General features: G+C 30.8%; 1 protein-coding gene across 1 annotated transcript; it reads right to left on the reverse strand.

Moving 5' to 3' along the window:
- Positions 1-100: 100 nt before the first annotated feature.
- Positions 101-15,558, reverse strand: LOC107440281 (adhesion G protein-coupled receptor E1). The gene is made up of 8 exons (XM_043056131.2): positions 15,417-15,558; positions 13,706-13,842; positions 12,495-12,544; positions 12,122-12,285; positions 11,835-12,020; positions 7,761-7,895; positions 5,451-5,523; positions 101-187 (listed from the first exon to the last, which is right to left on the reverse strand). The coding sequence occupies exons 4-8, from the start codon at positions 12,249-12,251 to the stop codon at positions 118-120; spliced, it is 594 nt and encodes a 197-aa protein (XP_042912065.2). The 5' UTR covers positions 12,252-12,285; positions 12,495-12,544; positions 13,706-13,842; positions 15,417-15,558; the 3' UTR covers positions 101-117.
- Positions 15,559-18,296: the final 2,738 nt, after the last annotated feature.

Raw genomic sequence — 18,296 nt, forward strand, 5'->3', positions numbered from 1 at the left:
ATATAATAAATAAATAAATACACATAAATAGTAACATAAATAGTAATATATTTTTCAACTGTACTTTAATATACCACGGTCTTAATAAAACAGCTGGTAAGGAGTATCGAAAAAAATTTATATATAAATACCTTTCAGTGCAGGATTTGTAACATTACAGAATTGGCCAAGATAATGATCTGTGCAGCTGTAATAAAAATGAATTTATATAAAATGATGTCTTCATAAAAAATTATTACTGTATTTCTAACATTAAATATAAAAGGAAAAGGATATACTTTTAAAGTTGAGCAAAATTTAACAATCAATTTATTTTTAAATTTATTATATTTATTACCTACTATTGCCCTTTTAAGTAATATTTTTTTACTGTTATTTCTTGAGTCAATACTTAACTTGTCCAAAATGTTTCAATCAGTATTTATTTTGTGTTTTCTTTAAAGAAAAATATGGTAAAAATTTAATGTTTTATTGGTTTCTTTAATTAAAATTAATTCATTATTTGCAAAATTGATTCAATATTCGACAAAATTCTTTAGAGCAGGGATTCCTATTCTGGGTTCCACGAAATTATTATTTGAAAATTTTAAACTCGACTTTAACGAACTCTAATTTTTTTTTTTTTGCATTTTCGTTACAATAGAATAAGAAAGGAAAGCAAACATGCCAATAGAATAAAGGTGGGGGAAACTGAAATTTTTTTTTCCATCAGGATGTACGGTTGAAGTGCGTGAAAAAAGGGCATCGCCACTCTTCTTAACTTTTACACTAAAAACTTGTTCCGCATTTTTAGTCGGGCGTCTTCATGGCTTTATAAAAGCTTTTGGCATTTGGTAAACATCCTTCAATTAGTAAATGAAAAGATCTCACTCTTCTTTCCAATGTTTTTTTTTCAAAAAATTGTTGGAAGCGTTGATTAAATAATGTGGGGATTCTTGACCAATATCCACTAAGTTATATCATTAAATGATTCTCTGGTATTTTTACTTACTACTAATAAAATTTTAAAATATGTTAAAAATTCTAAATTATTTTTTTTATTTCCCAAAAGAAATTAGTTGCTTAAGTGACATATGATTGATATTTAGATGTGAATTATTTTTAAAGATCGAAATTTCTTATATATTAATAATCCAAATGTACGATCACAAATGATGAATTATGTTTAAATCAAACATATTTCGATCATTTGCTTTTTACAATATACTAAAATAATTAAGTTAGTGTAATTTCCTTTAATTGATTATAGATTTTTATTTAGTCAGCAATTTTATATAATTTTAGACGCCCAATATAACCTTATATCAGAATTATCATCGTGAAATTTGTACTTAAAATGTATGATCAAATTTCATATTTCAGTGATTTTCTGTCATGTGGAATTATTTTATTTCATTTATAATATGTAAGAATTCAAAATATTTTCACCGACACATTTTGTTTTGTTTAGAAATAACTTATAAGTTTTATTCACAATGAAAATCAAAACATTTTTATTACTTATAAAAAAATATATATTTTGGTGCCACTTTTAAATTAAAATGATCCGCAAACTATAACTAAACTGTTGAATTATTAGCTCTTAAGAAGTGAATATAAAATTATATTATTACCTTAGGTTTTGGCATCGTGTAAACATATAAAATGTTTGACATATTTAAGTTCGGCAATTTACTTTAAATGCATCTCATAATCTCTTTATTTGTATTTTTTCTTTACATTGTTATTACACATTATTTTTAGCACTAGAATTAGGATTCATTTTGATCACTAATAATTTTTTTCAACAAGCAATACCAAGCGAGTGCAATTATTCTTTTTGTCCTGCTTATTTTCAAATTATATTATTTTGTAACAATGTGTGCTTCGATGGTGCAAACTCCATGGGTTGAAGCGTCACTCAAACCGCTGGTTGGATAGCCGAAGGTTGCGAGATGGAACCTGGCAGCCAATAACAAAAAAACAACCAGTTTGTGTAAGCATCAAGGTGCACGTTAAGTCTGAGGGATTGAAAGTCAACTCGATGGTTGTGGTGTAGACGTTTGAAGAGAGGAGTACCAATAACCGTTAAAAGATACAGCTCTAAAAGGGGGACTTGATGTTTACCCATGGTTGAGGGATCAGGGGTCTGTTCAGACATTTTGTAAAAGGTCCGTTTTTGTAAAATTGTGAAAAAATTACTCGTAATTTATGAATATAAAATAAACGTTAAGTCACGTTCTTTCAACCAGGGTCCGATTTTGTGAATTTGTGCAAATAGGGTCCGTTATTGCAAAAAAAACTTTTTCAAGGAGTTTTTAAATTGCAAAGAAAAACACGATTATGAACAACACTGCAAAATGATAATTAAAAAAATTAAATTTAAAATATTAAATTTGAAAAAAAAACATCAATTGCTGCTACTAAATTAGAGATGCAACACACAAATATTTGGTACTAGCCGCCTAAGGCGGCCAGCTGTCCGCCACGCTGAAGGTTTTCACAAATAAAGTTTTTTAAAACATAGCAGGAAATCTGAAGATTAGTGGACAATTAAAGTGTTCCTGTCCTGCAATTTTGTCTTCATATCCAGTTCTGCTGCAGATGTGTTATAGCTCTTGAGGATGTTTGAAATTATATAGCTACAACGCTTAAGAAAAAAAAAACTAAAATGCTAAATACATGAAAAGAACACGAAAACGAATAAATTTTTTATGGTATCAATTTCTATTTCTATATAATTTTTTATGGTATCAAATTCTATTTCTATATCTGTTACGTCAAGCACTCAGGTATTATAATTTGATCTAGTTGTGCTTGTATAATTTTGATCTAGTTGCGCTTTCTACGTCATTTTGTTAACATCGTTTGGTTTGTTATTTAACATCGTTTGGTTTGTTATTTCTAAGTTAACTTTCAAAAAATTGGCTGGCATCAGCATTTTTATTCTTTAAGTTGTTTATTTTTTCTTTTGGAATTCGTTCCTTTTTAGCGAAATGTTTTTCAACCTAATCGAATTCTTTGCCGACTGTTCTCTGTATATATAAAGAAAATAAAGTAAATATTTTTAAAGTGTTGTGAAAAGAATTTTTAGTTGTACAAAGTACTACAATATCGCTACAAAAATTATCGTCTTCGCTTAAGAAAAAAAAAATAGAGCGTGGAAAGAAGAAGAAAAACTTATTATAACAATTATGAACAGCGACAAATATATCAAAGCGAAGCGTTCTATTTACGTATCGAATATGTTGCCACATTTTTAATACAAAAGTTAAACTTTTCTCCACTTTGATAAATGTAAACTAATGCGAACCTTACAATTAAATTATTAATTCCTTCGTATATTATTGGTTTAAGTTGTCGAAAATTAATATTTCAATTGTGAGGTTCGCATTAGCATACATTTATAAGAGTGGGGAAAAGTATATGCATTTTTTAATAGTTTTTTGAATATGGCTCTTTGAAGACGAAAAAGCAGACGAAAAGCATAGACTTACAAAATGACTGATAACTAAATAACTAATCAAAATTTTTGAAAAAGAAAAAAAATACTTCTTCATTATGTCAAAACACAATTATGTGCCGAGTTTCGTGCCTGGGCGAGGCTTCTGGGGCGATATATTGTGATTACAGGCACACACACAGCCGCTTTTATTATTATGTATAGATTTAGCCTATACTACTGCACGCAGAATATTAATTTCGGACGAATAAAGGAAGAAGCGTCTACCGAAGATAAAATTTAGTTCGTTTACATTTGTCTGTCTCCTCTCCCCCCTTCATGGGAAGGGTTTATTCGATTAAAAAAAATGAAGATAAGCAAAATTGTGAAGTTTCCGATTAAAAGATAAATTATTTTGTGAAGGGTCCGTTTTCAAGTGAAAATATTTTGGGAAGGGTCCATTTTTAAGAAAAGATATTTTGTGAAGTGTCCGTTAATGGACCCAAATTTCTTCTAAACAGACCCCTGGTGATGTGTGTGCGGTGAAACAATGTCATGAAAGAGATAACATATTAATATATTTTCGAACAATGACAACATTTCAGCATCAAGTGCAAATTACACTTTACGATTGTAATGTCGAGGAGCTAAATTTTGAATGTTTTCCTAATCTTCAAATCTCAATTAGAGAACAATAAAACAACTGATGTGCCGAACAATAATGCTCAACAATTGCTCCATTTAGAAAAAAAGGACCTTATTGGAATTCTTCTAGAGGATAATGCAGACATGAAAGGCGTGCCAAACCCTTACAACCTTCGATTATAAGCATTTAATTATAATAAAATGAAATTACTATTTTGAAACGAAATTTGAAAACATAACATTGGGCGATTTTCGGGTAGAAATAAAAGGCAAATATACGAAAGTAACAAGAAAAGATATAAACATTTCGCTAACTTTCAGTTTGAACTATTTTTTTAAAGCAAGAATTTTTTCTCATGCATACAGATAAAGAAAAAAATTAGAAAGATGCTCGCTATTCTTAATATTCGAGTATAACTTTCAAACGCAAAGCCAGATTTGGAAGCAATTTTAAGAATATTTAAGCAATTCAATGTCTCACGTTAGCTATAAATTTGTATTGTTTTCAAGCATCTTCTTCAATCTTTAAAAGTTCAATTTGCAATATTTAAAATGAGTTTTATACTTAATTACTCCATGTTTAATTCAAATTTTCTTGTGCTTCATGCAGATAGTTATTAACGTTCTTATATTCTTATTTTTTGCATGTTTTTAGCCACCCGAAAAAAATATAATTCTCGAAACACATAGATTCAAGATCATTAAGGATATAATGGACTCGAGAAACTAAGATTTTTATTTTTATTTAATTTTAAAAAAATAAGGTTGGCAAAACTCATTGGTCCAAAATAGTCTATGAATCATAATTAGCAATGACTCAAGATACTACTTTTGTAATTAATATTTTCTTTAATATATTCTAAAATTAAGGTTTACTAATCACTTAGGTCTAAGATAAATGAAAAAAAACATCAATGAAAATAACATCAAATGAAAATAACATCATATAAATTAATAATTATTTTAATAAATTTAAAATAACCTACGATATTAGGTTTCATAGAAAAAAATTCTCGTTTAAGGGCTTCCCTGGCACAAAAAGCTTGGGAGCCTCGACTCAAAGAGACTTAAAAAGAGTTCTTGTAAAATGCACCCAGCAGTGTAATCGATTAAAAAATCAGTAATATATCTGTTTTATAGTGTTACTACTTTTTAAAAGAACAGAAACTTTTTATCCCTTTTGTGACAATCAGTCCTCTTCAGGAATTTGACTTCAGTTACCACTTGAAATATTTCATAAGGCTATTTGCCATTGGAAAAAAATAGGAAAATGTCCTTATTAAATGTTTTTCATGTCCAATTAGGATTTGTAATTACGCGTTCTTAGTGATTAAACTATCTCCCGCCGTTCATGCTATAAAAAGAAAATGACAAAACTCCTTACTTGCAAAAATATCCATTGTTTCCAACTGATTGACATCTGCCATGCTCTCCACACAGTTTATGTTCACACACACCTACAATGAAACATTTTTCAAAAAGGACCTACGTTAATAACTGTTATACAACACTGGCTACCTTTAGCGACAAGCTTTGATCACCTTCAAAAATTATCTCGTACAACTTATAAACCTTTAGGGTAGCAAAGCTAAATGCGCATAACAACTGTTTTGATAGTTCTTCAACGCTCCTCAAATCATTACATCTTAGTTAATTTTACGCAAATATATATATATATATATATATATATATATATATATATNAACATCTACCAAAATCATTTTTTTTAAAAATTTTTTTCAAAATATAATTTTTTAATTTTATTTATCATCCGAATTACATATTCATATATATATATATATATAATGATTAAGTTATAGGTATTACCTGGAACTTAATCACCAGTTCACGTGAGAGCATTTTAAATGGATCTAAAGCCATGCTAAGAGTAATACACCTAGAACAGAATATCCTCTACCAGCACGTGTTTAGTGGAGGAATATGAGCGAAACGCTATGACAATATATCGAAAAATGTCAACTTTTTATAACGAACTCTAATTAGAGCAAGCGGTTGCGAACAAGTGGTATAAAGATTCAAGAGAAGAGCGTATGTGATCTGTCGAAGCCTACGGCAAGTAAACGTTAAAATCCTCAATTAATACATTTCGGCTAGTAAAATAATTAGAGATAATAGTAGAGTTAGGAATCGTTACATCGATGTAGCACTTGATCTTATATAAATAAATGAATGATGCAATCAACTTTCACTGAGCCGTGATGGCTCGTGGGGTAGAGTGTTTGCCTTCCAACGAAGTAAACCGGGTTCAAATCGTCGATGGCTGGCCAATGCAAAGACCCCATCCGGATAGCACCGATCTTAGTTCCATCAAAAAGTCCTTCATAAAGATAAATTTCTCTCTATACTTGATCCAGGAGTTCCCTTGTCTACTGGATTGGGTTCAAAATTACATGGCTGCGGATTTGAACATTCGTAGTCGTCAAATAAATGGATTGGGTCGACTGTTCAACAAAAGTTATAAAGCAAAATGAAATCTCCTTTCACTGAGCCATGGTGGCCCAGGGGATAGAGCGTTCGCCTTTTTATGAGGTGAATTGGATTCGAATCCCAGTGATGGCTGGTCGACATGAATTACGCACTCGGCTAGACGAACCACAGTGCTGACGTTAAATATTATCAGTGGTAGACGGATCATGGATTAGAGTCCCCTTGCTCTCGGGCTTATCGTGAGATGTTTTCGTGGTTTTCCTCTCCGTGTAACGCAAATGCGGGGTAATTTCTTTGAAAAGTCCTCTAAGAAGGAAAATATCTCCTAATACTTGTTCCAGGAGTTCCCTTGTCTCCTGGATTGGGTTCAAAATTACATGGCTTCAGAGTTGCACATTAGTATTCTTAAACCCAAAATTTTGCTGGCTGTTCAACTATGGTTATAAACTAAAATATAATATCTTTTCGCTACTAAAAATCATACTATTTAACGTTGTATTGTTTATGTGCATAAATTTTTAGCACAGTTAATCAATTATATGCTTTCTGCTGCGCAGTCCTTTTAACTTCCTTTAACCCCTATAAGTCCATGATCGCATATGTGCTATCGCACGGTTTTCCCAGCACGGCCCATGGTATCATATATGAAACGAATTTTTCTGACTGAAGCGGCACAAGATCACACAAATATGATCAATCTTATATTGTATCTCGTATAAAACGTAAACGTACTCGAAAGAGTACGTTTTCGTTTTATAGAAGCGTAGGAAAGGTAACGAGAGTATGTACGTTTTATACGAGCGTGTTCGTATAAACTCGGAGCGTATGGACCTGTTAAAGCGCTTGTTTCTCTTTCTCTGGCCCTGGAAAGGTTAAATTCATGATTGAATTGCATCATACAGCAACATATGTGCATTTCTCGTCTCTTAAGCAGTTATAAATAAGTAGAACATTGTTGTCTATAGCTATCCAATTGAGGCATTTTACTTCAGGAAACGTTTAGGCGACACGGTTTGAAAACATATTAATGGAATTATGCGAATTTTGGAACTAACTCCGCAGGTATACTCAGCTTAAAGTTGTTTGTGCTATGACAATTAACCAAAGGGTAAAAAGAGTTGAGTTCTAACATTATGTTCAAACAGTAATATTCAAAAAAATTTTAAAATTGAGTTTTCAATTTTCAATATGCATACAGAAACATAATAATAAAACATTCGTTTGCGTACAATGAAAACTAGCTTACCAATGCAGCCATCTTTCTTTACATTATCTGACTTATCCCTGAAACCATCGTTACAAAAGCAACTATAACTTCCAGGTGTGTTGAAACAATGCGAATTCTTTGGGCAAGACGTTGCTTTCAAGCATTCATTAATGTCTGAAAATAATCATTTATCACTATTTTTAAATTATTTTTATTGCAAGAAATAAAATGTTCTGAAACTGCAATAATTTTTTATTATCAATAACGAACAATTATTAGTTTATGATAATATATCAATTATGGTAGTTAACAATACATAAAAGATTAATAAATATACAGCGTTCACACAGCAGTGTGTTTTGCCAGTCAATCAATGATGATTACCAGGCCTAGGAACGCAATAGTCTGTATATATATAAAGAAATTTTCCCGCCTCAAAGTTCTTCCTTCTATGGAAGCCTGCTTCTATGGAAGCAAGAAATATCGCATTTCAAACAGGGGAGCTTTGCAATAGAAAAAATGAAAAAAAAATTCTATTTCTTTCATCTATCCGAGTCAAAACCTGTCTTAAATATTGACCCATCACACTTACTTGAAAGATTTAAACCTCGTAACCATAATTACCACAATCGCTTTTGACGAATAATGTGGTAAGATCTTAACATAGACAGACTGCAGATTGCTATACAAGAACTGAGTGACTGTCTCACGAGCTCCTAAGTGATATTATCAGTGCCTAGCTAGTTCAATATCGTTCTATTTGATATTGGAGAGATGAGTAATGGATAATTTGTGTTACGTCAAATCACATTTGAACTGTTGAATATGGTTTGATTAGGGAGGCTATCTAGAATGAGGAATGAAATATGCTAAGGATTGTTGCTTAGTTAGTCAGATGGATTCAAGTAGAACTGTGATGCAGCGAATGTTCTTATTTATGTCTTCGTGAAAGAGTCACTATGTCACCAATTGAAGAGAGAGCATGCAAAGTTCTTGATTAAATCAGATCATTCAGTCTCAAAACACTAAGTTGCTTTATACGTCTTTATTTTTATATTTATAATATTTTTCCTTAAAAAAAGCACTTCCCTTTCTTTGAGAAATAATTTTCTCAATATGAGGAAACCAGCTTAATTGCAGGCTATTTTTTATTTTTTTTTGCTCGCATAAATAATGTAGGATTCATTAGGAACAAATAATTTAGGTAATATGAAATAATTTATTTAAAACTTTTTATTTTTAAGTAATGTCAAAAGTATTGTATGTTATCTCACAAAATATACCAGCCTTTGTTAATAAAACTTTTCAGTAAGGTAAACTTTTAGGGCATTAGCAATTGCGAAGTCTTAGTATGTTATGTATATATTCGTATTGAATTAAGAGGAAACCGACAAACATGTTTCCTCTTTAATTCAATGAGAGTCACTAAATAAGAAAAAAAAACTTAATGCTGTAATATAGTTTTCCATTGTTGTCTGGGCATTTTTATTGATCCGAAAATTTCATAGTGAGTTCTAATTTTCCATATGTTTTGGTTATAATCAGCATAAAATTAATATGAGCTATAAAGTTATTATTTTCCTATTAAATAATTTTATATCCCTAATTCAAAGGTATTTACTTGCTATATTAACTTTTCTTATTCTACCCTTCTACAAGGTCCGGCTATTAATTTCCAGGACTGACGTAACTGTAGGAGAAAGAAAAGCCGGAAGATGGCGCTAATGATTGCATATTGAAGAGTGTTCTCTTGCGCATGTGCAGTGCAATCGGCGCCATTCTGAAGTGAATGGTTCTCGTGGAAAAGCGCATTAAAACGGAGCTCTTAAATTCCTGTTGTCGAAGTGAAATGGAGCAAAGAATTAACATTAAATTTTGCTTCAAATTGGGCAAGACAGCTGCAGAAACCTACAAATTGTTAAAACAAGTTTACGGCAAGGAAGCATTATCTCGCTCAAGAACTTTTGAATGGTTTAAACGCTTTCGAACGCGAAAGCGTGGAAGATGATCCGCACACAGTTCGTACGCAAGCCGAAAGCAATTGAAAAAGTTCGCGTCCATGCATTGCGTTTGCCTGTGAGGCGATTCTTAGCTCAGCAAGGTGTCGTTGAGTCGCAGCATCCACCATACTCGCCAGACCTAGCACATACTTTTTCCTGTTTCTTAAGCAGAAAAATTCACTGAAGGGAACAAGATTTCAGGATGTCAAAGCCTTCACGAAAACTGTAACGTTACAGTTTTCTGTAACTGTAACGTTACAGTGAATTTTTCTGCTTAAGAAACAGGAAAAAGTATGTGCTAGGTCTGGCGAGTATGGTGGATGCTGCGACTCAACGACACCTTGCTGAGCTAAGAATCGCCTCACAGGCAAACGCAATGCATGGACGCGAACTTTTTCAATTGCTTTCGGCTTGCGTACGAACTGTGTGCGGATCATCTTCCACGCTTTCGCGTTCGAAAGCGTTTAAACCATTCAAAAGTTCTTGAGCGAGATAATGCTTCCTTGCCGTAAACTTGTTTTAACAATTTGTAGGTTTCTGCAGCTGTCTTGCCCAATTTGAAGCAAAATTTAATGTTAATTCTTTGCTCCATTTCACTTCGACAACAGGAATTTAAGAGCTCCGTTTTAATGCGCTTTTCCACGAGAACCATTCACTTCAGAATGGCGCCGATTGCACTGCACATGCGCAAGAGAACACTCTTCAATATGCAATCATTAGCGCCATCTTCCGGCTTTTCTTTCTCCTACAGTTACGTCAGTCCTGGAAATTAATAGCCGGACCTTGTATTATTACGTTTTGGAACCTGATTGTTATCTAAACTAAGAGTTTAAAACTAAAATTATTGTTTCTTTTTTCTAATGTAATTCTATAATAGTACACTTCATTACAAAATATACTTATTTAAATCAGTCTTTATCCATATTAACCATTTAAGAATTATTATTTGGCAAATTATTTTAATATAATATTATAAATTGCAGCTCGAAAGCTTAGTTTGATGATTTTGAACTTAACGATCAACTTCTTCACAATATGATGCATGTGTAAATTATATTTCATATTTTAACTTGATTAATAAGCGATAATTACTTTTCCAAACTCACCAAATTGGTCCTAACAATATACCTTTCATTTCAAACATTATTTCAAAAAAATTTTGTCGTGGTAAGATTGAATATAAAGATAAGCAGATGATTCTTCTCTTAGTTCAATCAGTGAGGAAGAGGAAAAGAAAGAAAAATGGGTCACCTGATTAACTTTAGAGTGGTTGGTCGTATGTTCAGTAAAGTGTTATGGAAATATTTCAAAGGAATCTCTTGAATAAAGTACAATGTAGAAAAAATAAATAAATGGACAACTCTAAATAAATTTTGATCTTAGGATCTATCTCCAAGTTCTAGGAAACGATCTTATTGATCTGAAGGGAAGACCTCAAATAATCTAACTAATTAGATTTTAAGCTACGAAATCAGACAAAAACGTATTTTCTCTGAATAGACGTACATTGTTTTTGATGGTTTCAGATTTCTGACCCCCGAAATATAGGGGTTAGTCGCAATCGGGGAAATATGATTCCATGAGTTTGGTCAGGAGAGCACTCCAGAGTTCAAACCCTTTAATGTTAAGGTCACTTTTTGCGCATTTCACCATGTTTCGATAAGTTTTTAAGCAAACTGAAACATTTTTGCACACAATTATAAAAGTGATTTAACCAATTTTAGTAAATATGTATTTTATTTAATAATAGTTTAAAATAATTATGATCTGTAAGGTATAAAGTTTTTTAAAGAATACAATTTTAAATGGCAAAGTACAAAACTTGAGAGAAATCAGTCCTTGAGTAGTTGAATTTTAAAAATACTACTTTTTAAAATGTTTGAGCCAGTCTTATTTTATGGTATCAACGTTTGCTAACAACGTTACCATAAAACAAGTAACGCTTTGTTAAACACCTTTATTTTTCACTCAGTGAATTCTATTTTCGGTCTTACGTTGGTCAATTTCCAAAACAACTCAACCAATAGACATGTTCTACAATTAAATATACAATTGAATGTAGTAGAATTAGTTGAATTTTGGAGTAAGAAGAAGAAAAGGTAAAGGCAATTACCTTCACAATGAGGGCGTGTGTTCTGTCTTCCTTCAAATATTGGATAAACACGAATAGTAGAATAACCGTCTTTGCAAATACAATAAAACAATTCATTGTTTTCTCCTTTTCTTATGCAATTTGTTGTTGTCCCACATATTTCGTTTTTAACACTTTCTTCACAAGGATCTGTTAATTTTAGCACTCCTAATAAAAGTATAAAAGCATCGTAAAATTAGATACTTGTAAAATATTTACGCATTTCATATTCTTGAGACAAGCGCAGATTACAAATATTTTCTTTATACCTTTAGATGCCCTTTTCATGATTAGATTTGAGTTTATTGTGCAATAGTCTGTGTTTCCCAATGGAATACAGAGAGAGGGATCAGCAATTGAATCTAATTTTTTTTCATCTGGTTTTTCTTTAAATTTCATTTCAAGCTCACATTTGAAATCTTCTTGTTGAGTTCTATAATGTAGAAATAATCTATATAAAGTAAGTCTTAGAAAATGTTTAAAAAAATGCAATAATTAAAAGCAAAGTAGTTATTTAAATAAACATTTTGAATAAAACAAAAATAAAAAAGTGATTTAAAGTGAAAAGAATATTATTGACTTGCATAAGTGCATATTTAAGAATCCATTAAATTTAAAAACTAAATATTAAGTATCACTTACTCGCAGCCCAATATGAAAAAGTCAGACTCTTTACCATAAACATATTTCAGCTATAAAAAAAATACAAATCAGATAAAAATAAAGCAGGTTTCATGCAATCATAAATATAAGTTTTTGAAGATTAATTTTAATTTTTAAATGAGGAAAATGCCGTTAACTGGGTATTGTAATTCGTGCGGGGTTATTTTAGCAGATTAAAAATGTTTTCATTTTTGTTCTGTTCTGAACAAACAAAATAACTTAAAATATATGGATTTTTTTGGGTGATTTAAAAATAGTTTGAACCCTATTTAAGGGTATTTTAATACTTTTGGGTAGTTTAAAAATAAATATAGTGGCATAAAACAAAATGAATGCATATCTTTGTGTTCTGATCTTATCTAAAAATAATTTTTACCCTATTTGAGGGAAGTTTAATACTTTTGGGTAGTTTTAAAATAAAAATATGGGACTAATATAAAACATATGGGTATCATTGAGTGCTATCAATTTGTATCCTATTTAAGGGTTAATTAATACCTTTGGGTAGTTTAAAAACATAGAAATGGTATAAAATAAAATTTATGCGTATGTTTAGGTACTTATCTAAAATAATAGTTTCTATTCTATTTAAGGACAGTTTAAAAGTCTTACCATTTGCAACAATGGTGATTTTATAAGCTATTGTTTTGCTGAGTTAATTGTTCACCCCCAAAATCTCGATTGGGATTGAACAAATTGTTACCATTGTATTTATTAATTTTATTCTTAATTTTTTGCAGGTACATTTTTGGTTCAATTTTCATAAACATAATATATGAAATCAAATCTGATAGATAGATTCTTCTTCTTAATAACTGAGCTGACACCAAGAAAAATAATTCCTTCTAAGCTAATGAAACGAGAATACTTCAATGCTCTTGATGGCCGAAATCGAGTTAAATTAAAAGTATAGCATTCAATAGTTATAAAGACAGAAACATTAAAGTTTTTTAAAATAAAATTTTATGCAAATTTGCTTTTATGTTTAAATATGCAATATAAGTCTTCGCTAATTTTAAGTAGCATTTAGCAAAAGTTTCTAAAAATAACAGATGTTATAATATCTATTCATTATTACTTACATCAATCTCAATTTTCATTAAAATAAGAGAGTGGTATGAAGGAAGTGGAAACAAGGATTTGATTAATTTGGACCAAATAAAATATATTGAATGGAATAAGAAACTTACAGAATATTTGAAATCTTTATACAATGCAACATAATCCACTTGAGCAGTAGATCTTTTTGTTCTTCTGGCGTATCTTCGCTTATTGTTTTCATATGTTTTTCCTGGGACGGTAAAATTGCCAGTGAAGGAAAATTGTGCTGTTTGGAAACAACAAATACATTAATCATTACACTTTTTCATTTATTTACGCCATTATTTCATTACACTGTTTTAATTTTCATTCTGAAATTACAGTAGAATAAATGAAAGCAGTCAATCCATCCAATTTAACCGTAATGTTTGCGATAGAGAACATCTCGTACCTCTACGGTTTTGAAACCGTTTATAACTAGTATGGTTATAAAACCATGAATACCTAATTATACGGTTCTTAACCATTTACCACTAGCACGGCTTCAAAATAATAAAAAATAAATTTAACCTGACAATCGAGCTACGCTTTTCATCAAGTAATGAACAGTTTAGTTGGAACGTGATTAAGTTGTATTTCAGCTAATGAATCGTGGAATGTGGTTTAATTTGTTTAGTTGTTTTTTTCTTAAAACTTATCCTAGGAAATGGGAAATACTTTGTTTTAAGCTACTTGAATGAGAGTCTATGCAGTAATGAAAGAATCATATTCAATAGTCCAGGGTCACAAATTGAAGAGTACAGGGCACGGGAAACTCTTCATGCGTTGAAGGGAATGAAGTAAACGCTGAACTCGAACTCCTGCTCTGTCGGTCAGGAGATTAACATATTAGGCCTCTCTCCTACAATATGTACCCAGCTATTAGGTACTAAGTGGCTTCATTAAAGGCGCACAGTTGGTGTGATGAAATTCTGGTTACTTAACCAAAATAAGTAAAATCAGTTAATAAGCAATTTTACACAAATTTAACAGTTTGAATACCATCTGATTTATAGTTATTTGATTGCTTTGATTGAATATGGGAAAATAGCAATTATGTAAACAATTCCAATTTTTGAGCAATTTCTAGCCGTTTAGTTATTTACATTGACTTTCATTCAAATAAGATGACATCAAGAAATCTTAGTTAATATAGGTCAAAAGAATAAATATTTAGTTTGGTTTCTCCAACTGCCGATAATAAGAAAAATAAAACTATTTATCGTGCTTTTCCTTCGTTAAATAAGACAACTATATAGACAAAAAGTCATGAATGAAATTTATTCGTAATCCTAAAACTAAATAGAAATTTTTTTAACACGAAATAATAAAAAAATTTATTTCCAAACTGTTAAGTAAATAAATATATAGCAGTAAAAAATTTATCTGCTTTTTCAGAAATTAAAATTCAAAATGAACGTATAAAATAAATTTTGTATTTTAATTTCCACAAACATAATGAAAAAATTCAAGAAAATTTATAGATTACAACAAAGAATAGATTACGATTACTATTGAAAAAAATATCTTAACTTTCAATTTCAATATGGCTGTAATAAAAATTCTAAAATACCTTTTGAAATTGTACTTAGTGTAAATACTTCAAGTTAAACTTGAATATGGCGCAATTAGTATTGAAGAATTCCAGCGCCATTAAACTCTAAGTAATTTAATTATACAATCGAGAAAAATAAGAAAATAAATTAAACAATGTAACGTCCGACATATTTTCAGTAAAAAATGTCTACTTTTAAGCGTTTGGTTATAGGTGATATAATAGCATGTTATTTCAAATAAAATACAATATCGATACAAAAATACCTTTGACACATTTTTTCTGATTTGCATCGTTCTCAAACACAAACAGCGGAGGACATTTGCAATCGGGCTCATGGTTTTCATCTAATATGCACTTGGCTGATATTTTGAGGCATTTCTCTTCATTTTCCTTAAGATGACATTTGTNAATTTTTTTAGTTGAATTCAATGAAATTGTAGAATTAGATACTAAATTTAACTTACGAATGCAGATTCCGTTTCTATCTTTATCGAACCCGTTTTCACAGTTACATACATAACCATCAGTTACATCCGGTTTTTCAACACAATGAGCATTGAGCTTGCCGCATTCATTGTTTTTGCCTCCTTCTGAACACATTTTCTTGACTGAAAAACAAAGGTTAATATTGAAAAATATCAATATAAGGACCCAGTTACCCAAGTGCTTTAAACAAATATAATCGGACACTTTTACTTCTGACACTGCATAGTAAACAACAAATTAGTTTTCAGTTTTGTTTCTGCAAGCAACCTATCTTTATAAAAGTGGGGGTAACACATTGAGCTTTCCTAAAATTTGAGCTCTGACTTTCTTAATGTTATTAAATCTGATAAGTCTGTTCCTAATTAGCTGAATACGGAAATACTTAGAGGAAAACTGGAAATTGTTTTAAACATTGCTGTTGTCTTCATCATTCGTTACTCGTTCATTAGTTTTCGAAAATTTTCTCTTCACGTTGTGAATTTTAGCTTTCACCTTTAAATTATTGAAGAAGATTGTTGGTTCAAAGAGGGAGACATTTTTAGTACTAACTAGCTGAGAGAGACATTTTTTTCTATGCATACATTTTTAAGCTGAATCAATAAAAGCAAAAACAAGTTTATCAAACGAATAATTTAGAAGACATCGTATTTCAGTTTACATGATAACATTGAATCAAATGACAGCAAAACCAATCTGATAACAATAACATTTGGAAAGTATAAGTTTTTCACGCATAAAAAATGGATTTTTGCGTTGATAAAAAGTAAGGTATAGGACTTTTTCAGAACTGTGCCTTCAAGATTCCGGAAGTCTACATTAATAAGAATAGAAAGCAAAGATACGCTAATAAAATTAGTTTTTTGTAAATAGAGAAATAATTTTTACAATTGCGTTTTGGCATTTAGTGAAGAATTCATTCAAGAGCCAATTTTAGAATGGGAAGGTCATGGGACTTATAGCTCCACTATTTCGTCGACAAAATCATGATTGTGGTAAGGTAAAAAAAGCATTACATAATATAGTGCATTTATTCCCCAAACAGGCTGTTACCCATCAATACAAAACTGGGTAGATTTCAAACCACCACTTAGAAATAAATACACAAGTGGGCGACCTTTGTGCTAAAATATAAACTAAGGTAAACAACGTTTAAGAGCACAAAAAATATTTATAAATGCAGACAGCTGTTTCGGATGCTCAAAGGGCAACCTTCATCAGTGCAACAGAAAGAAATGAGAGAAAACAGGGTAAATATTGAGAAAGGTGACGTCACAAGGGGGGGTTAGAGCAACGGCCAATAGGAGGGAAGGGTGAATGGTTGGCGGCGAATGGGAAGTAAGGAACAAAAAAAGGGGGTTAGTTAGGTTTAATCATAGATTTCCAGCACTTAGAGCCTAACACATGTCCCTCGCATTGGTAGTTCAGTGCTTTTAATCACTGAGCCATCTCGGATTGATAATTAAGAGAGTAAATATAAAATTTAAAATATTCGTTCTGAACAGTTTTGGAGAGATTACACATGTCCTTGCCGTGCTTCAAGTAGACAATATTACCTTAAAGACTGCAAATGTGTTTAAAAATAGGGGGAAATACTTACGTTCACAGTGGATTCCATCGGTGGATAATTTAAACCTTCCTGTACAATTACAAATGAATCCATAGTTTTCATGTGGTATGCATTCATCATTTGGACAGGTATCACGAGGTAACATGTTTGCAGAGCACAAATCTGAATTAAAATGTATATCACAAAGCAATTAAATTATTTCAATATTATGAAGCATATATGTATTGAAGACATAAAAAAAATAATAATGAGGAGTACCAAAAAGTTATACACATGTATTATATTGTTATGGAAAATTTGTTAATAGTTGCCCGTGGATCGAATTAAATGAATTTTTGCTGATTATGGAAAAAATCAAAAATTATTAATGGCAAATGTCTGGTAAAAGCAGATGATGAAAAAAGGATCACATTTATAACAGAAAGATTATTTTTCGGCGCAATCCTCGAGTTCCAAAATGAAAAAAAGAATATTGTTTTTCAATTGAACTTCATTATTTCAAAGAAAAATCATAAATTTTGCATAATATAAATATGAACAGGTTCTGAAATATAAATCCCCCACGAAAATCAGAAGTCAAACTAATTGTGGTATTTAATTAATGGAGTGCAGTAGAGATCTATTATTGGCACGTTATCAAAAAAGGACGCTGCTGAAAATATAACCAATTCAGTTTTATTGTTTTTGCTATGTTTTAGATTATTTTGAGTTGATATTGTATCTTTTACTTGGAAAGTTAAGAAGGTTGAAATCGAAAAATTTCCTGAAATCAAGGTTAACAAACAAAAAGGGGTATCGAATGATTTTTTGCTTGAAAAAATCATAGTGTTAAAATTTCACGATTGTTGAGTGGTAGAAAAGCATTAATCATCTTGATTTTGCTATATTCCTCGTTTGCATACTTTGTATTATTCATTCCTTGTATACATTTTATCTTGTTTTTACATTTTAGTATTCTCCCCCTACAATCTTTATCATTTTAAACTCCCTTTTATCACTTTCTCATAATACTGAAATCATTGCCTTTCCCTCAAAATTTTATATTTTTAGTTATTGTTTATTCACCTTTATTTCACAGTCACCACAAAAG

Source organism: Parasteatoda tepidariorum, unplaced genomic scaffold (genome assembly GCF_043381705.1).
Source record: "Parasteatoda tepidariorum isolate YZ-2023 unplaced genomic scaffold, CAS_Ptep_4.0 HiC_scaffold_13, whole genome shotgun sequence".
Classification (NCBI taxonomy): Eukaryota; Metazoa; Arthropoda; class Arachnida; order Araneae; family Theridiidae; genus Parasteatoda; species Parasteatoda tepidariorum.

Bases quoted from the DNA above. Each gene is read 5' to 3' on its own strand.
- LOC107440281 (XM_043056131.2), bottom strand. From the start codon at position 12,251: ATGAAATTTAAAGAAAAACCAGATGAAAAAAAATTAGATTCAATTGCT. The intron at 7,896-11,834 runs GTAATTGCCTTT...GATTATTTTCAG, and splicing joins CACACGCCCTCATTGTGAAG to ACATTAATGAATGCTTGAAA. The intron at 188-5,450 runs GTAAGGAGTTTT...TTTTTATTACAG, and splicing joins AACAATGGATATTTTTGCAA to CTGCACAGATCATTATCTTG.